This window comes from Festucalex cinctus, chromosome 4 (genome assembly GCF_051991245.1).
Source record: "Festucalex cinctus isolate MCC-2025b chromosome 4, RoL_Fcin_1.0, whole genome shotgun sequence".
Classification (NCBI taxonomy): Eukaryota; Metazoa; Chordata; class Actinopteri; order Syngnathiformes; family Syngnathidae; genus Festucalex; species Festucalex cinctus.
In genome coordinates, this window is record NC_135414.1 from 31933033 (window position 1) to 31953847 (window position 20815).

The window sequence follows — 20815 nt, forward strand, 5'->3', positions numbered from 1 at the left end:
GCTGCAGTGATACGAACGAACAGAAAAGAAGCACCTGGCGATAATGGCGTCTGACTTTTTTTGAGAAAAGACTATTTGTATCACTCTTTTGAACACAAATTGTTTTTAGAAGAAAAACGCTTTTACTTCCGTGACCCCAGCCAGCTTTCTGGACTATTTTCCTCTCGTCCAACACCGGAACAGAACTCGAGTCACAGAACGCTGTCAGGGGGAAGTCAGTGCTGGTCGCACACGGGAGGTGAGGATCAAATTGAGATTCATGTCCAAAAATCCCAACGATACCTTTAAGACATTTGACAACTTGCCTTCAATGTATGTATAAATGATATGCTTGATGATGTTTAGCACTACAGGAGAACATTTGTATTTAAAGCCTAATTCAACAAAATCTGCCAAATCTAATATTGGAGTCCAAAGGAATTGAGGGATAAAAGAACAAAAAAAATGGCGTCTTCAAAGCAGAACGTCAACTTTTTTTTGGTTTTCTTACATTGTTAAAAAATAGTGAGCATGTGTCGAAAGGCAGACAATGAAGCGCTTTACACCAATCAAGACTGAATGTTGTTTTACAGATTTAATTGATGAAGCAAAGGCTGAAAGAATCAAACTTAGAGCGGGAGATGAATGTCATATTTACACGGACGTGGCAATCAAATCAACAATTTGACGTTACAAGTTTCTATCCAAAACAGACTCGAAAACGTTCTTCTGATTGGCACAAAAAAATGTTCGATTTCTAAACGTCAGCACAGGAAGAGGAAGCGCGTTCAAGAAATATTATAGTGGGAGCTGGCAAATGTCTTTTTCGTCACCTCAACAAAAGGGCAGCGATGTACCGCAAGCTAACTAATAGTCGACCAGTAGATGGCAGTAATTCAAGTCAAGTTGATTTGTACAACCCTCAATCACACACGAGTCTCAAAGGTCTTCACATGCCCACAGTTGAGTTGACAAATCCCAACGACATCCCCTGATGGAAGCACAAAAGGGCAAAGGAAAAACTCCAAAACATTGAAGGGGCCGCAGATGTGATCATTCGCAGGCTACAAAACTTGTGATGCTAAACATTCGCAACGAGAATACGGCAAAAGTCCATTTCGGAAGTTGAAGCACTGCAAGAAGACGTCGTCAGGCAAAAGTGGGTCCTCATCCAAATCCAGCCCGGGAAATTTCCATGGGAAGTAATTAATAGACACATTTTGCATGCCGAGCAACGACTTGTCACTGTACAGTCAGTGGCTTTAATCAACATACGAATTTAGAAGTCCATTGTTGCCTTTTTTGTTTTTGAACTCAAATGTAGAAAATACTAGTTAGTAAAGTTGGACATGTAACATTTGGTATTATTTGTTTATCTGAAACTTCACTCTTATAGCTTTATTTAACAAACAGGTTGTAATCGGTTTCATGTTTGAACAGCATTGAAATAAAATATTAAGGCTTAATGTTACATTAATTTGACATTCTTCTCCATGATTAAGGTACGAACACGAACCCGAAGACATTTTGTTGAATATTTTTCCATCAAAAATGGATGTTTAAAAATTCGATTCGGCCGCCTATTGAATCGATTCGAGAATTGCGCACTGTAATATCGCAATATATTGACAAATTGATTTTAACACCCCTAATATATATATATATATATATATATATATATATGCAGTGGCGATCCGTCATAGTAATTATTAAGCGGCGCTTGCCCGACCTCTTCAAAATAAAATCATTGAAAATATTTCTGTCAATATACAAAATACAATTACCGTATATTCGACTGTTTTGGTCTTAAATTTCTGTATATTTTGTCATGTTTTCCTCGCGGGGAGCGGAGAAGTCGATAGTTTGTTTCGTGCATACACAATGAGAAATCGATTGTGATCGTTCCGTGAACGTCGTTTCTGGTACGTGCGGCTTTTGAATGGCAAAAAAAAAAGCTGTTTGACAACGCGCATGCGCAAAATTGACTTACTTAGCTTGTTCAACCTACACAGCGCTATAAAATAATATTTAACATTGGAATTAATAATAAAAATATCCCAAACATTTTCTGCTCGCGCCCTCGAGCATGTCCACTCCAAAAAGTCACCGCTCGCCACTGATATATATATACAGACACAATTATGTGTACAGTTTACACATGCATTGATACATATTTGTAGTCAAAGATTCTCACTGCAGCCTGAGTTTCTTCTTCAGCTTCACTGACTTGTTGTATTCTCAGCAGCACATTGGTGCACGTTCAGCTGATGTTGCCCACAGAATGTTTGACGGCACCCACCGCAAGTGAGCGGCGCATCGTCGTCAGCGTGCGTTCTCGCGTGTCTCGTGAGGTGTCCGTTCTCCGTGAATCCTTTACCGCAAAGCGAGCAGACAAAAGGTTTCTCTCCCGTGTGCGTTCTCGCGTGTCTCGTTAAGTGTCCGCTCTCGTTGAATCTTTTACCGCACACTGAGCAGGCAAAAGGTTTTTCTCCGGTGTGCGTCCTCGCATGTTTTGTCAAATCGGCCCTCTGAGTGAATTTCGTGTCGCAAAGTGAGCATGCAAATGGCTTCTCCCCGGTGTGTTTTCGTGTGTGTATTTTCAACAGTCCGTTCGCGCTGAATGATTTTCCGCAAAACAAGCAGCTGAAAGGCTTCTCGCCATCATGTCGTTTCAAGTGGCTGGTTAAATTTCCGTTTGTGGTGAATTTTTGGCCACAAAGCGAGCAAGCAAAAGCCTTTTCTCCACTGTGCGTTCTTGTGTGCGCCTTTAAAGTTGTCCTCCTGTTGAAGGTTTTCCTACAAATGGAGCAAGCAAAAGGTTTTTCTCCAGTGTGCGTTCTTGTGTGTCTTGTTAAACACGCCTTCTCAGAGAACCTCTGGCCACAAACTGAGCAGGCAAAAGGTTTTTCTCCAGTGTGCGTCCTTAAGTGTCTGGTTAAACGTGCCGTTTCAGAGAATCGTTGACCGCAAACCGAGCAAGCGCACGGTTTTTCTCCACTGTGCGTTTTTGCGTGCTTTGTCAGACCTTCCTTCAGCGTGAACCTTTTGCCACAAACGGAGCAGACAAAAAGTTTTTCTGTCGCGTGTGTTCTGGTGTGTTTTGTTAAATCTCCGTTGAGGGTGAATCTTTTACCACAAATGGAGCAGACAAAAGGTTTCTCTTCAGTGTGTGTCTTTGTGTGCCTTGCTAAAAGTGAATTCAGAGCAAAGCTTTTACCACAAAGTGAGCAAGCAAAAGGTTTTTCTCCCGTGTGTGTCCCTGTGTGTATTCTTAGATGTGTCTTTTCGGCAAATCTTTTACCGCATAGTGAGCAGGGATACGGTTTCTCCCCACTATGTCTTTTTGTATGCCTTGTTAAATGTGCTTTTCTGGAGAAACTTTGACCACAAACTGAGCAGAGAAAAGGTTTTTCTCCGGTGTGTATTTTGATGTGTGTTGTTAAATGCGCCTTGAAAGAAAATCTCTTCTCACAAATGGAGCAAGCAAAAGGTTTTTCTCCAGTGTGCGACCTGAAGTGTCTTTTCAACCTTGACTCATAGATAAAAGTTTTGTCACACTGAGAACATTTCACACGTTTGTCGTCGGTGCGACTTGGGCCACCTTTCGCGTGTTCATCATCATCATCATCGTCTTCTTCAGACGAGTGTGACGTGATGTTGCCACTCTCTGACAGTCCACCGTTTGCTCGCGATCCTCCACTCTCTTCTCCGTCCCCGTCTTCAATCTTGACAATGATGCCAGTCAACGAAAACTTTGTGATTTCATCCTCCTGGTCCTCCTCTTTAACGTGAGGAGGCTCCGGCTCCACCTCCTCCTCTTCCTCCTCCTCCTCCTCTTCCTCTTTGATGTGGACGGATGCGAGCTCCTGCTGCGCAGGACGAACATCAACTTGACCGACGTCTGCGAGACACAAGAAGACAAACACGCTTTGCTCAGTCAGGTGGAAATCGCAAAGAGCAACCGCCGACCGGACAAGTGGCTTGGATGAGGAGTGGACGCTCTTCCCAGACGGGGTCTTCTTTCTTGCTGTGCTTCAACTCCCTAAATAGACTTTCGTACATTGTTTAGCATCACATACTGTAAATTGTTGCCCATTCGGCATCCATTGCAGCCTGCTCATCCTGGATTTCCACATTTGCACTTCCCTCTCAAGGTTTTTTGTTTTGTTTTGTTTTTTGAGTTTGTCCATGCAGGTCAACGGTTATTTCAATGTCCACTTTTAAGGACGGAGAAACTGCGATTGCTGAATTTGAAAAGACGGAAATTGTTTATTTGGTAATGCTACAATAACAGCAAAACGAAATGAAACATTGGCGAAAAGACGCAGGCAGTTGCTAAATAAGAGTAAAAAAAAAAAACGAACTAACCTGCTCCTTGGAGCACCTTGCAAACCGCGTCCAGCTCTTTCTTCTCCTCGTTTGCGCCACAAACTTCCTCCTCGCACGACGCTGTGCCGCGTGAAAACATTTTTTTCACACGATGATCCCAGCCAACATTTGACACTCTGCTTGATCTGCGTGTTGCTAACAGTAGCGGCTCTTTGTTAGCGGCTAGCAAGCTAAGCTAAGTCAAGACAAGCTTCAACGTGCACCGTGACGAGTTCAAAACGAGAAAATGTCGTGAATGACGTCAAAGTCCTGTTGGACTTCCTGTGTCTTAATTGAGTCCGTCAGATACAAATTCGGGAAGATTTACGAACCTGTAAAGCGGATGACACGTAGGAAAAAAAACAAACAAATCAGAAACAAGTCGAGCAGCAGTGCAAGTTGGACCTCTCAACTCGGGACGGGTGTGTCCAACATGTGGTATTCATCTCTAGAATTTCCCACGCTGGTCATCTGGAGTTTGTTTCCTTGAACAAAAGAAATGTTAGCAACTGAATAAGAATCGAGGGCGCACACGTCACCTTCAAGCGTTTCCGACGGCTTGTTTCAACGACTATTAAATGCCAAAACACCCCCATGCACGGCGGTGTATTGCGCTAGTCCGCGTCACGTGACAGGGACTGTTTCCTGTGACGTCACAAGTGAGACTTCGGCGCTCTTTTTCAACAAAATCTTTATTGATACAAATGATACAGTAAAACGCGAATAAATAGAACCTAATAGTGAACTTAACAAAATCATAAAGGCGAAACGAGACAGGTACATTGATTGATCAGGAAAATCTCATTCTGGAACCATATCTTAAATCAAAGGGATTTGTCTTACAGATGCTTTAGTACGGGGTAAAAAAAAATATATATATATATATGAGACACCACCATGCAGCCGATCGACAACCCGCAAATTGCAAAATTAATGCCTCTCATTCACAGACACCGAAACATATTTGGGAAACACGCAAGCACCAAAAACGACACAAACAACTTTTCATCATATTGGAAATGTTTGCTCCAGGTCACGATATCTGTGCCACTTGTTTCCCTTTTCATTTATTACAGGAGAATGAAAATAAATCATCAAAATTTAGACGAACTTGGAGTATGTAAAATTCAAACAAGAACATATGTCGCCTAATTTCAAATATCCATTAGAGCCTGACCAATAAATTGGCCAAATTCAGCCATTTTTCAAACTAGCATTATTTAGGTATTTACACATAATCATATTGTAACATTAAATAAATAAGACAGGATATTATCATGATAAAGGTCACGATACGATAATTATCATGATATTGTGGGCAGGTTGGTGATACAAAAAAACTCACAATATTATTTAAAAAAAAGAGCTCATACTAATACAAATACAAATATATTAAATACAAATATATATATATATATATATATATATTTTTTTTCATTTATATTGAGGCACTTACTTGCTAATGCACACACACATCGAGTTCCTCCACATATTGACTCGATTCACAAGTGTATTACTTTCGTGATCCTTCATTTGAACATTATTATTATTTTAAACATAGAAGGGCCAAAACACGCCTTGTGAAAATTAAACTGCACTACAAAAACTAACCACCAGAGGGTGCTAGAACTGCACGAATGGAAATCAACCCAACTTTTTTTTATTTTTTTTTTTAACAGATGTGCTGCTTTTATTATCGTGGCATGATGACGACGATATATCGTGGCAGTTTTAATATCACGATATTGCCGTTATCGTTACATCCCTACTAAAGATTACAAAACAATCAAATCTTCTTCCTGTAATTAATCATAAATTGCTGTGTTATGGACTAAAAAAAAAAAAAAAAGTTATTTTATTCATACTGGACTAAAATAAAGATTAAAATGCTTGATTTATAGTGTCTGGGATGAAGTTGACGAACTAACGAGAGTGACTGAAATTGAACTAAAACTGAAACTAAATTTAAAAATGGCAGACAAAATTCACACTAGCCTGGGTCCAAATATCAAAACATCTGTGGTGAAACATGACACAAGGTCCTCCTGTCAATGATGGAGTTATTGACTCTTTATTGGCTAAATACAACATGCAACATAAAGATAAAACAAATCACACATTACGATACCAAATGCTCAAAAAAAAAAAGAAAAAAAAAGGAAATCTTCTGCTGGCGCATATTTGCAGGAGAGAGAGAGAGTGCAAAAGGTCAAACAAAACTCGTACTAAAAAGTTGACAACGGGAAACTACTTGAACATCCTGACTGAGATTTATATCCACAGACTCACAAGATGAAGTCCTTCCAAAGTAAACACAATCACAAGACAAACGTCTGAATATTAAATGAAAAAAAAAAAAAAAAGAACTTCCAGCAGTCCAACTTTTATGATTTACCCTGAAATTGATCTCAAGCTTCATCTGCGGCTGCTCTGCTCAACCGGTACATTTGCATCAACCAGACTAGAATCTTTTTTTGCAAACACGCCACAACTTTGTGCATTGTTAGGCTTTATCTTTTTCCAGATTTTGTTTGTTTGTTTGTTTTTCTTCACCGTGCGTTCTCGCGTGCCGTGCCAAATGCGTCTTTTCAGAGAATCTTTGATCGCAAGCAGAGCAGGCAAATGGTTTCTCTCCGGTGTGTACCCTCGTGTGCGTTGTTAAAGCTTGCTTCCTAGAAAATCTTTGACTGCACACTGAGCAGGCAAAAGGTTTCTCTCCGGTGTGAACTCTTGTGTGCGTTGTTAAATTGATTTGTATGGAGAATATTTTGCCGCACACCGAGCAGCTAAATGGTTTCTCTTCGCTGTGCGTTCTCGTGTGTGATGACAAGTACGCTTTGGTGGAGAATCGTTTGCAGCAAACCAGACAGGCAAAACGTTTCTCGCCGGTGTGCGTCCTTGTGTGTCTTGTTAAATTTGACATGGTGGCAAATCCTTTGCCGCAATCTGAGCAGGCAAAAGGTTTCTCCCCGGTGTGTTTCCTCATGTGCACGTTCAAACTCCCTTTACGACTAAACGTTTTCCCGCAAAGAGAACACGCGCAGCGTTTGTCGTCTGCGCGTGACGTCACTTCGTGTTTGTGTTCGTCACGATCATTACCATCATCATCATCAGAAGCGTGTGACGCTATGCTGTCATTATCTGATATTGGAGCTAAGAGGCCATCCGCTTGTGCTCCTTGGTCACCTTCAGCTGTCGTACGTTGACTTGAACAGCTGCTCGGAGGTTTTGGCCTTCTGCTGTCGTCACTTGCAGCGTTGACCTCATCAGCTTCACTCTTCAATGGGCCAAAGGTCAGCGGCAACTCGGCAACGTCGTGGTCCTCCTGTTCCTTTTTAATCTGGGGAGGCTCGTCTTCAACTTCCTCTTTAATGCGGAGGACTGGTGCTTCCGGTTCCTCTTTCATCTCGGGCTGCTCATCCTCCGCTTCCTCTTTAATGTGAGGACATTTGGGCTCAGGAGGACAAAGGTATTTTTCAATCAAGTCTGCAGGACACAAAAAAAGACAAACACTGACATCTCTGGTATGGTATTGTACTGTACGCCAAAACGTGGATCAGAAAAGGGAAACTGATGTTGTAGTGTGTCATGACAAACACCAAATGACGTGTTTGTTCAACTATGTACGCCAGTGACGTCACTGAGTGAAACCTGCCGTGTTTTGATGGCTTTGAAGGCAGCAGCATGAGAGCCTTTCAAGTCACGTTGAAAATGTCTCTTAAAAGTCATCAACACCCGAATTAAGTCGGCAAATAAACGTACACATTAACTGAACATACTGATAAAGCAGTAATATAAACAAAATTGACAACTGCGCAATAATGGGAACAAAAGATGCAGACTAAATCGGCATGCGTGTCATTTGGCTTCTTGATTCAGAACAACTTCCGCTCTAAACAGGAAATGAGGTGCGTGTCAAGGTTACAAGTGATCCAAATCAATCTGATGGCTATTAAATACATAAAAGCCACACCGGTGTCCCAATAACTCCCAACACGCCATAGAAACAACAAGTTGAGAGCAAGACGCGAAATTTGACCTGATCTGCGTAAGACGACGCGAGGCTGCTTGCAAAGCGCGTCCAGCAGTTGCCGTTGTCGCGCGGTCTCTTCTTTCACTCCACGATATTCCTCCAAGTGCTTTGGGGGAATCAGGGTCGTTCTGGCGCACATTTTCGCAGTACGATCACGAAACACTTTACAGCAGCACGCGCATTTACCGAAGTGTCGCAAACAACTTGTTATTCGTTTGCGGCTAGCGAGCAAAGCTAAATTAAGGCAAGCAAAAAGCGCTTTGAGTTTAGCCGAATGAATACGACGATTGAACAAATTGTTTTAGTCAAGAGCTCATGTGTCAAAGCTCCAGTACATTTAGAACAAGTCTTGGAAGACTTTGTTTCGTAAAGCTAAGCGACGTGTACACGGAAGTAGATCTGACGGAGTACGGCATCCCCACTTGGACAAACTTGACCCGACGCGCTCTTTTTTTATATTCTTTTATTTTATTGATTCGTTCATCAAACTTGTTACGAAACATACAAGGTCAGTTAAAACAAACAGAACAAAATTTGAAGATGAAGTATAGGTTCATGTGTGCAGGTACCAGTACATTTAGAACAAGTTTATGGAAGACTTGTATCGTAAAGCCAAGCGACGTGTACACGGAAGTAGATCTGACGGAGTACGGCATCCTCACTTGGACAAACTTGACCCGACGCGCTCTCTTTTTATATTCTTTTTATATTGTTGATTCGTTCATCAAGCTTGTTATTAAACATACAGTATTTTGGATAGGATAATTAAGTTTTTTTTTAAGCTGTATGCCATAATCAGCAATATTAAAATAATAAAAGGCTTGCAATATTTCATTTGATATGTAATGAATTCAGAAGGTATGACATTTTTGGTTTTTTAATTGCATTCGAGAAAATAAAGGACTTTATCATAATATTCTCATTTTCTGAGACAGTCCTGCATTATTGCGGCATCGCTGATTGTTATGTGGCCAGAACATTATTTCATACACAAACTACCTCAAAGTTCGACATGATTTAATGTTTACAAACAACAAACCAAAGGCATTAAAAACAAAGTGCAGAAATTAAAAACTTGCGAAAAACAAAAGAACATGGTTGAGTACTCAAAAGCATTCATACTTGGGGCTGACATTCCTTCAGTTAGAAGCATTCTTACGTTTATGTGCAGCACAACAGCTAAACGCTGCTTCACCATGTTTGCTTCAGGCTTGCGCTTTGGGTTTTCACCCTCTCCACCCGAGTTCACCACTGCCGATCAGGCCAATGGGCTGTTGATGACAGCAGCGGCGATCCGGTCCCGGGTGAACACGAGAGGGCTGAGCACTCAGCCTTGAGGGATCCCACGACTAACTGCCATTCGTCCTGATCTTCTGACGCCAACTCTTGACTTTCTGTCGCACTGATCCAGAATTGCAAACACTCTTTTTACAGCAAATTTTGCTCACAGTCACGTTCCACATTTTCATTTACAGCTGCTTGCGCTAGCCAGCACATTTGTGTCTCTTTACATCAATTTTATTGAAGAATCTTTTACTACACACACTGCAGCTGAACGGTTTCTCTCCAGTGTGTTGCCTTGAGTGACTCGCTAAACGACCCTTTCGAGAGAATCTTTTCCCGCAAACTAGGCATGGAAAAGGTTTGTCTCCGGTGTGTATTCGGGTGTGACTCACGAGCTGTCCTTTCAAAGAGAATCTTTTCCCACAAGTCGAGCAGACAAATGGTTTCTCTCCACTGTGTACTCTTGAGTGTGTTGCTAAAATGTGCTTTCCCGAGAATCTTTTCCCACAGACGGAGCATGAAAAAGGTTTTTCTCCTGCGTGCGTTTTTTCGTGCACTCGTAAACTTGTCTTTAAAAAGAATATTTTACCACAAACGGAACAGGCCAAAGATTTCTCGCCAGTGTGTTTTCGCGTGTGGATTGTTAAACTTTCCGTTTGGGAGAAGGTCTCGCCACAAATTGAGCAAGCGAAGGGTTTCTCTCCTGTGTGTATCCGTGTGTGCCTTGTTAAATGACCCTTAATCGAGAACTTTTTAGGACAAACTGAGCAGGCAAAGGGTTTCTCTCCAGTGTGCGCTTTTGTGTGTGTTGCTAAACTTTGTTTTCGAAGGAAGCTCTGACCACAAACTGAGCAGGCGTACGGTTTCTCCCCAGTATGTACTTTTGCGTGTGTTCTTATTTGTCCCTTCTGAGCGAATCTTTGCCCACAAACGGAGCAGGCAAAAGGCTTCGCTCCAGTGTGAGTCCTCAAGTGTAATTTCAAATTCCATTTTGAACTCAATGTTTTCCCGCACTGGGAGCATTTTGTGCTTTTGTCGTCGGTTTGGCAAGTCGCATCACTTTGTGAGTGTTGGTCATCTTCCTCGCTGTCAGGAGAGTGCGACGTCACATCATCATCATCATCATCATCTGACAGCGGCGCTAAGAGGCCGTCTGCACGTGCTCCTCCGTCACCTTCCGTCCAGCTGCTTCTTGGAAGCTCCGCCTCTCGGCCCTCCTCACGTGCAAAGTTGTCTTCATCGTCTTCAATCTTCAACGGCCACTTGGTGACGTCATCCTCCTCTTCCTCTTTAACGTAAATAGTATATGGCCCCTCCCCCTCCTCCTTAATGTGTAGGAGCACTTTGTCTTCTTCCTCCTTAATTTTATGGGATTCCTCCTGCTTGATCAGCTCAGGATCCAGATCGTCACCGATGTCTGCTGGACATGAGAAAACATCACATTTTATTACTTTTGGGCAATTAACAGTCATCATACTTGGTATAGATTTTGTTTATCGTGAAGAAATTCAAACTGGAGGAGCGAGGACAAACACAGGACGGATTGTGTTCACACAGGAATGAATAACTTTTTTTTTGGTAACTACATTTTGAGTATATTTGAACATCCTCAACACTTTTCCCCTTTATTATTCATTTTGATGACCCTTATAAACAAAACAAAAGGCCTCTCTTTGTGCACTTTAAAATATGTATTTTTTTTTAATATACATAACAGGAAAATGTATCATTACTATACATGCATAGTATATAGCACATACAGTATTTATTTGGTTTATAATCATTTAAATAATCTTCAGTTCACAATAATAAACATGTTAATTTCCTTTTTCAAATTTTTGCCATGTTTTTGTGTAACGCCATATAACGCATGATTGCGTGTGACGTCATTCAATAATGTGGCTTGAAATAAGAGTGTTCAGACCAAAAAAAAAAAAAAAGTGTTCAGACCTGCTCCGAGGAACGCAACTTGAGGCTGCTTGCAAAGCGCGTCGAGCAGTTGACCTCGTCGTTCCTTCTCCTCTTTCGTTTCACGAACGTCCTCGTCGTACTCTTCTTCTTTCTCTACTTTTGTCCACATTTTCATACAAACATTTGGTCTCTGACTAGCGACGTGTTGCTAACAAAGACGTTTCTCTCTCTCTGTGTTAGCGACTAGCTAGCAAGCTAAGCTAAGGCTAAGCTCGGCCGAGAAGCTTCTACGTGCGCCGAGATGTTTTTTTTTTTTGTTTTTTTTTACCGTATACGAAGATTCAACAAACGAATTTTAGTGCAATAAAATCGCGTTGAACTTCCAGGGTCGAAGCTTAGAAAATATTTATTTCGTGCAGCTAAGCCACAAGTGTACGGAAGTACAGTTTAGGTAAAGAAGGACGGCAACTCCACTTGGACAAACTACATATATCGCGAATTAGGAACAGTGGCGTGCATCGTTCAAGTTCATCTAATAAAATTTAACTTGGGGAATATTTAAATATTCCACAGGGAAAAAAAAAAAAAATCAAATGCTTGGCTTGATTACGGCTGATTATGAACGTGATTATGATCATGATGCGGCAGCGTTATTGTACAGTGTGCAAAATGGCAAGTTTAAATTAATATTGATAGCGACCTACAGCATCATAACATAGCCTGATGATGCACTATAATGCACCCTGTCAGCTGAAAAGCTGTTGATAGTATGCATAATGTTACATACTGAAAGTCATACTCAAATATTGAATCAAAATTAAAAGTTAAAAGTGTCTGGAAGGATTTTCCTCAGACCCAGGCTGGTTGGTTCTGTGGCTGTATGCTTGTAACACAGAACACTTGTATGTCAAATCATTTTTCCACATTGAAATGCATGCAAGTTGTTGAAAAAAAGAATTAGTTTGTCCATAAGAAGAAAAGAAAAAAATCACTATAATATTTAACTTGCGAAAAATGGTCTAATGAGAGCTCCTATGTGGTCCCACTCGTATCTCAAGTCACGTGTGTGTTGTAAAACGTTTATCGTGCACCAGGACTGACCCGATGCCGTCTGTTCGATGCTCTGCGAGGCGGACGCGGCCACTCGCTTATCGGCTCCATCGCCCGCCATGTTTTCTTGTCTAACCAGCGCAAACGCAATCAAGGCGGCGTGCGCGCCTCAATTAGCGTGCGCCTAATCACATGAAGGTGAAGCAGACGACGGCGGTGGATCTCATCTTTCTCATCTTTCAGATCGCAGGCCTGACGGCTCGCTCACGTCCACAATCATGTCCGCCTTGATAGCTTGGGAGGTTGTTAAGCGGCCTGACGGATGGCCACGGAGACTTCCTGTCTCTCTCGCTCGGCTTCAGGCCAGTCGACAACTCAACAGAAACAGAACGTTCACGTCGCTCAAATTTGTTGTGCTTCTGCCAAAATCTGCGGTTTAGCGTTCGCTCCAAAAAGTGGCAAAAGCAAAACATTTGAACAATGTGATGAAGGAAACAATATGCTAGCGTTAGCAGTCCCGAGGGCCCAAGAGCTAACAGAAAAATATGAACTACTGTATTCAATATGTAGAGATTCATTTTCTTCTACCTTTCATCTTCCGTTTTGAGGCTTTTCTTGCCTTGACAGTTTTATGGCCATATAGTCATTTTCTGCCTCTCTTCTTTCTTTTTGGTGGATATTTTTATGGCAATTTTAGACTTTTTTTCTGCTTTTTTTTTGCTATCCATTTTCTGACATTTTTACCTTTTTGAATATTTTCTTTCCTGCCTTATTTGTAATAACGTTTCTGACGTCTTTGGTGAAATTTTTTTATCTATATTTTATGGATGGATGGATGGATGGATGATAGAATGATAGAAGGATGGATGGATGGATGGAATGAGAGAAGAATGGCTAGATAGATGGATGGATGGATGCAGGACATTGACAGATCTATTTTTGCAACTGGCACAATTGTGACGTTGTTGTGCGTTCTAAATGTGGTGCGGCGGCAAGAGGGTTAAACCGAGTGTTGGTATTTTTACAGACCCCTGCATAAGAGGTCGTTTTTGTGCCGTTGCGGGCATGACCGCAGCATGACTCGAGAGATGAGCGTCATCGCTGGTCCGTCATGAACATTGACAAGGTTTTTGAATTGGTCCTCTCCTTCCACTTGAGAAAGATGAAGGAGGAGGCCACACCTTGAGTCTTCATGATGAATGAACTCCCCCACACGCACACACAAACACTCACACTCACACTCACGCGCACCAATAAGGCTGAAGACCAGATGAATGTTCAACAGCAGCGCTGTTGATCATTCTCGGGAGGTTCAGTCGACACCAGGAAGCGAAAGAAGGATTTATTCATCATATTCTGACCACAAGCTCAATAACAACAACAAGAAAGTAAGTACAAGTAATTACATTTTTTGGTCATTTGTAATATTATATCAAAGTGGCCACTGGCTCCTAAACTCATTTGGATGAAATATTTAAAAAGTTTGATCAAATATTTAAATGAATGATGACAATTAATCATAAGCTATATAGTACTCACGATATTTTTGTTGATTTTTCTTTTTTAAAGTACCAAAAATAAATCCTGTACTATTGTAACCACAAAAAATAATAATAATAATAAGTGAGCATTATTATCTTTGCACTGGCTCAAATTCATGTTGTCATTTCTGTCGTCTTCGCAGTAGGAAATAATCGGAACAAAAATGATAACAAATATTCATCGAGGGCCTTTGAAAGCTTTTCAAGTAATTTGATTTTTGCCTGCTTTCATCAGGAAAAAAATAGACGAGAGATGGACAAAATGACAGCACCAGTGATAAGCTGCATGTCGCCCTCGACTACACTCTTATGACCCCATCAAAATCTTTTTCCCCCAAAAAAAAAAAAAAAATAATATCAGGCAATATCCTCTTTATTTTCTTTTAAAACACGTCTGAAGACACGTCTGTATTTTTTGGCTTTTGGCGCACCATCAGACTTGTTTTTGGTGTTTTGTGGTGTGTATGAATTTGATGTTTAGTCTACTTATTGAACTCATTCACTCCCAAAAACGTATTTATACTTTTTTTTTTTTTTAGGTTTTTGTATGCTGAAGCATTATGAAGGCTTTGATGCAGTTTCTGACCTGAAGAGGTCGCTTAAAGCAATGGTAGTTTTCAAATAAAAAATAAAAAATTGCCAACAGGTGGCAGCAAATTATACGAGATCAGCCATGGCCGTGTTGCAACAAGCTCCTTTTGCCAGTATTTTCAACAGGTTTGTGAATAATGATGAAACTTCGCTAATTCTAATGCTAATTGCTGCAAAATGTAAAAACAGATACAAATATACTTTTTTTTCCTGATGAAAGAAGAGACTTTAATCTTTCTTTTGGTAGCTTCCATGTTTTTATAGCAATAGTACATGAAAATGGCTGGGAGTGAATGAGTTAATTTACTGATGTAAAATGTAATTACTTGCAAAAAAAAACCTTGTATCTCACTTAAAAATGTTTGTTTTGTTACTTTATTCTTTACTGCACAACCGATTTCTGTTTCATGGACAGCAATTCCTGTTTTTCAGCGTTTTATCAATAAAGTTGAGTTGAGTTGAGTTGAGTTGAGTTAGGAATGGATGGACGGATGTACAGCAAGATGGACAGATTTGCACGTCTTGACCCCGCAGATGGCCACGGCTTCCGGAAGCATCTCCACCGGAGCGGCAGGTGGCGGCAGGAGGAACGGCGCCACCATCCTCTTCTCCCTCAAGAACGAAGTGGGCGGTCTGGTCAAGGCTCTCAGGACTTTCCAGGTAAAAAGCCGGCCCCCATGACGACACGTGATGGGGATATCGTTAGCTCGATCGCATTTGGCGCGATATCGTTAGCTTGATCGCATTTGGCGCGATATCGTTAGCTCGATCGCATTTGGCGCGATATCGTTAGCTCGATCGCATTTGGCGCGATATCGTTAGCTCGATCGCATTTGGCGCGATATCGTTAGCTCGATCGCATTTGGCGCGATATCGTTAGCTTGATCGCATTTGGCGGAACCCCGCAGGAAAAACACGTCAACCTGGTTCGCATCGAGTCGCGCAAGTCCAAGCGCAGGAATTCCGACTTTGAGATCTTCGTGGACTGCGACAGCGATCACCATCAGCTCCGAGAGTTGACGCAGCTTCTGGCCCAGCACGCCAACGTGGTCGAGATTCTGTCGCGGAGCCACGCCACCGCCGACGATGACGATGACGGCCAGATTGCAGATGGTACGTCCCGACAACTCATTGGACTTTGTTGTTCTGTACTGGAGTTGATTTTGCAGCTTTTCAAAAATGCCTTCGTACAAATCCAGGGCCAGAAAGTAAAAACACTGCAAGAGTTTAGCCCCTGATGTTAGTTAGCTAGCTAGCTAGCTAGGCCAGGTAAGCGAGCACCATGGGAGCTAGCCAGAGAGCTAGCTAACTAGCACCTGGGGCTAAAGCCAAACTGTGGCAGAGTTTTTACTTTCTGGACCTGGATTTTCCGCTATGATTTGCTTGATGAGTTTTTCGTCAGGATTTTCACACACATTAATCTGAAGAATTTTGTACATTTCATAAAACGTTTTCAGCAGCTAATCCATTCTCATACAGAAGTGGCAAATCCAGGTCCAGAAAGTAAAACCCTGCCACAGTTTGGCTTTAGCCCCAGGTGCTAGCTAGCTCCCATGGTTCTTGTTTACCTGCTAGGGAGCTAGCTAGCTAGCTAGCATCAGGGGCTTAACCCAAAGTGTGGCAGGGTTTTTACTTTCTGGACCTGGATTTACCACTATCATTTGATTCTTGGTGACTTTTTCGTCAGGATTTTTACACACATTAATCTGAGGAATTTTTTAAATTTCATAACAATTTTCAGCAGCTAATCCATTCTCATAGAGAAGTGGCAAATCCAGGTCCAGAAAGTAAAAACTCTGCCACAGTTTGGCTTTAGCCCCCGATGCTAGCTAGCTAGCTAGCTAGCACCCTAGCAGATTAACGAGCACCATGAGAGCTAGCTAGGGAGCTAGCTAGCTAGCAACTGTGACTAAAGCCAAACTGTGGCAGAGTTTTTACTTTCTGGAACTGGATTTTCCGCTATGATTTAGACTTGACTTGGACTTGACTAAGCCCATTGAAGCCCATACCTGTATACAGTACGTGTTGTAAACATCAAAGACACTCGGGGTTGTTTACCAAAAGACGTTTGTTTCAGACCAGTGGTCCGTCCCGTGGTTCCCCAGGAAGATTTCTGATCTGGACCTTTGCAAGCAGGTTCTGATGTACGGCTCCGATTTGGACGCCGACCATCCGGTTGGTCTCGGCAAAAAACACAAAAAACTTTGTCACCTTGTCAAAACAGCAAGTCAGAGAAATGTGGTGTCTTTGTAGGGATTTAAAGACAGCGTTTACCGCAAACGAAGGAACTACTTTGCCGATTTGGCTCGGAGCTACAAACAGTAAGTTGGAACTTTTTTGGGGTGTTTTGGGTGGGGGGGCTCGATCGCCACCAGTGTTCCTAATCATTTGGCCTACTAAACCACAGCGGTGACCCGATCCCCCGCGTGGACTACACGCCGGAGGAGGTCCAAACCTGGACTCGGGTCTTCCGGGAACTGAACAAACTTTACCCCGGCCACGCCTGCAAGGAGTTCCTCAACAACCTCCCCCTGCTGGCCCAACACTGCGACTACAAGGAGGACAACATCCCCCAGCTGGAGGACGTCTCGCGTTTCCTCAAAGGCACGCAACCGCAAATCCCTTGTTTTGATTTACAAGCCAGATAAAACACTTTTAGTCTTTGAGTCAAAGACAATTTAGTATCTACGCTGGTATCTAATGTGCATCTTTTTGTGGGCATCAGTGACACATTTTGTTGACATCAAAGACACACTAACTCATTTGTGTGTGTGTGATGGTAGAGCGCTCAGGCTTCAGCATTCGTCCAGTGTCGGGCTACTTGTCTCCCCGAGACTTCCTGGCAGGTTGTGACTTTCTTGTGTCTTTTTTTGTTTTTGCACCTCTTTGATGCCTTCTACCCCATTGATTCCAATTTTTCTTGGCAGGTTTGGCCTTCCGAGTATTCCACTGCACTCAGTATGTCCGACACAGCTCTGACCCCTTCTACACGCCTGAACCGTAAGTCAACATGGTGTGTCGTTGATGTTAACCACATCATGGTCTTTGAATGTGTAAAAAATGTGTACATTGTAGTCTAAACACTCTACACAAATAGGGTCTGTGAAACTAAATTGTCTTTGATGTTTACAATTGCGTACATTAAGCTAATTGAAGACTACGTTGTCTTTGATGTTTAGAAAAACTGTACATTAGACAAGTTACAAATCTTAAATAGTCTTTGATGTTTACAAAAGTCAAAATGTTGAGGACTAAAATGTGTTTGAGCTGTACAAAACACTGTACATAATCTTTATTTTTTACAGATAAGTTTTAGGTTCATTGGTGACGCTAAATTGTCTTTGATGTTTATGAAAAAATGCACGTTGGTCCGTTGAGGACTAAAACATCTTTGAGGCCTACAAAAAGACATGCATTAGGCTCGTGAAGTGTAAATCATCTTTGATGTTTACAAAATCCTGTACGCTAGGCTAGTTGAAGACTAAATTGTCTTTGATGTGCTTAGCTAAAAAAAATTAATTGTCTTTGATGTCTGCAAAAATGTATATGTTAGGTTTGTTGAAGACTCTAAATTGTCTTTGTTGATGTTTACAAAATTGCATTTGGTGCATCGAGGACTAAAATGTCTTTCAGCATTTGGCTAGTTGAAGACTCTGAATTGTCTTTGATGGTTAGCTTGTTGCAAAAGTATTTCGTCATTGTTATTGTCTCGGATGTTGTCGTTTTTTTTTTTGTTATTGTGGATGACGTTGGCAGGGACACGTGCCACGAGCTGCTGGGTCACGTCCCCCTGCTGGCCGAGCCGAGCTTTGCGCAGTTCTCGCAGGAGATGGGCCTGGCGTCGCTGGGGGCCGACGACGACGCCGTGCGCAAACTGGCCACGGTAAGCGCGCACCTGCACGCAAACGCTCCAAGGCAGAGAGGGCGGGGTTGTCGGAACGCTTTTTTTGTATTATCATTATTATTATTATTATTATTATTTTGATGCAACCTTGCAGTGTTACTTCTTCACGGTGGAGTTCGGACTGTGCAAGCAGGACGGACAACTTCGCGCCTATGGGGCCGGCCTGCTCTCGTCTGTCGGCGAGCTCAAGGTAGCGCTTTTCAAAACATCATTTCACATTCATATTATTTTTCATATACATTTTCGTTTTTCTTTAATTGAAATTGTAATTTTTTGGGGAAAAATGTATTCATGATGTTTAGTTCATAAATGCTAGTGTTATTGTGTTTTGAATTCACCCAAATTGTATGTATTTTAATTGTAGTTAGTTTTGAATTGTTTTGATGAATTGCATTGTCCTACATACATTTGATTTTGGCCGTATTGTTGCGTCCAGTTTGTACCAAAATGAGCTTGAACTTGATCACATGATCACTTTTTATGCCAACGTACTGCATGACTTGGGAAAAAAAAATCTCCTGGTTTTTCTGACTAAATTTTTTTGGGGGGAAAAAAACAGAAAAAAAATATTCCAAAAAACAGGGGAAAAAAAATATTCCGAAAAACAGAGCACCAACTTCTGTTTTTTGGAGTACTGTATTCTTTATTTTATTTATTTTTATTTTTTACCTTTTTGGAACAATTTTTTTGTTTGTTTATTTGTTTTTTGTTTGTTTTTTCCGAGTATTCTTTTTTTTTACCTTTTTGGAATATTTTTTTTCTGTTTTTTAGAATATTTTTTTCTCCTGTTTTTCTGAGTATTTTTTCCCCCTATTTTTCTGATTTTTTTTTTTATGACAGAAAAAAATATTCAGAAAAACAGAAAAAAAATATACTAAAAAAAAACAAAGCTGCCCGAAAAAAATCATCAGAAAAAAGAGATTTTGCATGTGTGTTGGGGGAAATATTGAATTATGCGATGTTGCTGCCCCTTAGCGGCCAATCGCAAAAGTGCGCGTACAGAATGTCATTTTGGTGGGTTCAGATAATTTAGTATTTGTTTGTTTCTGTCTTGAAAAATGTGTTTGCTTGTTTTTTATGGTGAGCACGCCCTGTCGGGTAAGGCTGACGTGCGCCCGTTCGATCCTCAGCGGACGTGTGTCGAGGATTGCGTCATCACCGACTTCCAGAACGCTTACTTCGTGGCCGAAACCTTCGACGACGCCAAAAACAAGATGAGGTCGGCCCAAAAAAAAAAACAAACAAACATCAAAACACACAACACAACGCTGCTCTCCGGTCATGACTTGCAAACAAAACAGCAACAAAAAGCTTGTAAAATTGCAACTTTTGTCCTCAAAAAAGACTTTTACACGTCTTTTTGTTTGTCTTGTAATGTTGAATTTTATGGGGGGAAAAATGTTGCTTCATACTAAAAAATAGTAGAACAAAATAGTACAAATTACAACCTTCAAGATGACGTTTTTCTTTAAAAAAAAAAAAAAATTCTTATAGCAAATAGTTTCCTTTAAAAATATTGCTTTATTGTTGTTTTTTTTCTAAAAATAAACATGATTTTCTTAATATATACAGTATATATATTTATACATACGACTTTGTTGTTAAACTAAGATGTTCTTATTTAATTTCAAAAATGCAATTGTTACAGGATATGTTTTTCTCCATTACAAAACAGGTTTTTCTTCCCAAAAAATATTTTTCCTCTAATCTTTTTTTTAATATAATTTCAATCTTATAAATGACTTTATCTAATAATAATAATAATAATAAAATAATAATAATAATAACAACAACAATAATGAAATTATTTGAACCTTATATTATCGATGATACATTTTATTCTTCTAAGCATAAGACTTCTTACTGAAAGAATACAAAACTATTGTTGCAGTTTTACAACTTTTTGAGAGAAAAAAAAACAAAACGTTATTCTGTATTTGTCTTCAAGAAACAGTCTAGCAATATAAATTCTTACTTCGAAAACTTTTTTTTCCCATCCTGAAATAATCTCTCACAAGTCAGATTTTTTTTTTTTTTGTAGGATGACAAATTTTTCCCATTAAGAATAAAACTTTTATCTCAAACTGATATGACTTTAATCTAGAAAGAAAATAAAGACTTCTGTGCAGTTTTTTGTAAAAATTACGACACACG

The 20815-nt window shown here is 40.8% G+C and overlaps 3 protein-coding genes across 5 annotated transcripts in view; 1 reads left to right on the forward strand and 2 right to left on the reverse strand.

Annotated features, from left to right (window-relative positions):
• LOC144018147 (tryptophan 5-hydroxylase 1-like) overlaps positions 1-20815 on the forward strand; it is a 21391-nt gene continuing 576 nt past the window's right edge. Inside the window, exons 1-11 of one of the 2 annotated variants that reach the window (XM_077520342.1) lie at positions 1-238; positions 15292-15417; positions 15666-15870; positions 16835-16932; positions 17011-17078; positions 17165-17361; positions 17541-17603; positions 17685-17757; positions 18514-18640; positions 18756-18851; positions 19747-19880. In XM_077520342.1, the coding sequence (XP_077376468.1) occupies positions 15292-15417; positions 15666-15870; positions 16835-16932; positions 17011-17078; positions 17165-17361; positions 17541-17603; positions 17685-17757; positions 18514-18640; positions 18756-18851; positions 19747-19880 (1187 nt within the window). In that variant the 5' untranslated portion in view covers positions 1-238. Of the gene's footprint in view, positions 239-11612; positions 14014-15291; positions 15418-15665; positions 15871-16834; positions 16933-17010; positions 17079-17164; positions 17362-17540; positions 17604-17684; positions 17758-18513; positions 18641-18755; positions 18852-19746; positions 19881-20815 lie in introns of those variants that run through there. The other variant, XM_077520341.1, reaches the window with a different exon arrangement.
• Positions 551-8788, reverse strand: LOC144017183 (uncharacterized). Its single transcript, XM_077518486.1, has 4 exons — positions 8387-8788; positions 6857-7833; positions 4348-4543; positions 551-3880 (listed from the first exon to the last, which is right to left on the reverse strand). Exons 1-4 carry the CDS (start codon positions 8517-8519, stop codon positions 2199-2201), a joined length of 2988 nt encoding a protein of 995 aa, XP_077374612.1. The 5' UTR covers positions 8520-8788; the 3' UTR covers positions 551-2198.
• Positions 8947-12073, reverse strand: LOC144018153 (uncharacterized). 2 transcript variants are annotated; one of them, XM_077520349.1, is made up of 2 exons: positions 11615-12073; positions 8947-11084 (listed from the first exon to the last, which is right to left on the reverse strand). In XM_077520349.1, the coding sequence occupies exons 1-2, from the start codon at positions 11748-11750 to the stop codon at positions 9865-9867; spliced, it is 1356 nt and encodes a 451-aa protein (XP_077376475.1). In that variant the 5' UTR covers positions 11751-12073; the 3' UTR covers positions 8947-9864. The 2 variants fall into 2 exon arrangements, with proteins under 2 accessions (XP_077376475.1, XP_077376476.1); XM_077520350.1 differs by having other exon boundaries at positions 8947-11081; positions 11615-12071.

Excerpts from the sequence above, each read along its gene's own strand:
- LOC144017183 (XM_077518486.1), bottom strand. The coding sequence starts at position 8,519 with ATGTGCGCCAGAACGACCCTGATTCCCCCAAAGCACTTGGAGGAATAT. Across the intron at positions 4,544-6,856 it reads AAAATCTGGAAAAAGATAAA|CTTAGCTTGCTAGCCGCTAA; the intron begins GCCTAACAATGC and ends GTCTTGACTTAG. Across the intron at positions 3,881-4,347 it reads CAAGGTGCTCCAAGGAGCAG|ACGTCGGTCAAGTTGATGTT; the intron begins GTTAGTTCGTTT and ends TGTGTCTCGCAG.
- LOC144018153 (XM_077520349.1), bottom strand. The coding sequence starts at position 11,750 with ATGAAAATGTGGACAAAAGTAGAGAAAGAAGAAGAGTACGACGAGGAC. Across the intron at positions 11,085-11,614 it reads AGTTGCGTTCCTCGGAGCAG|CAGACATCGGTGACGATCTG; the intron begins GTCTGAACACTT and ends TCTCATGTCCAG.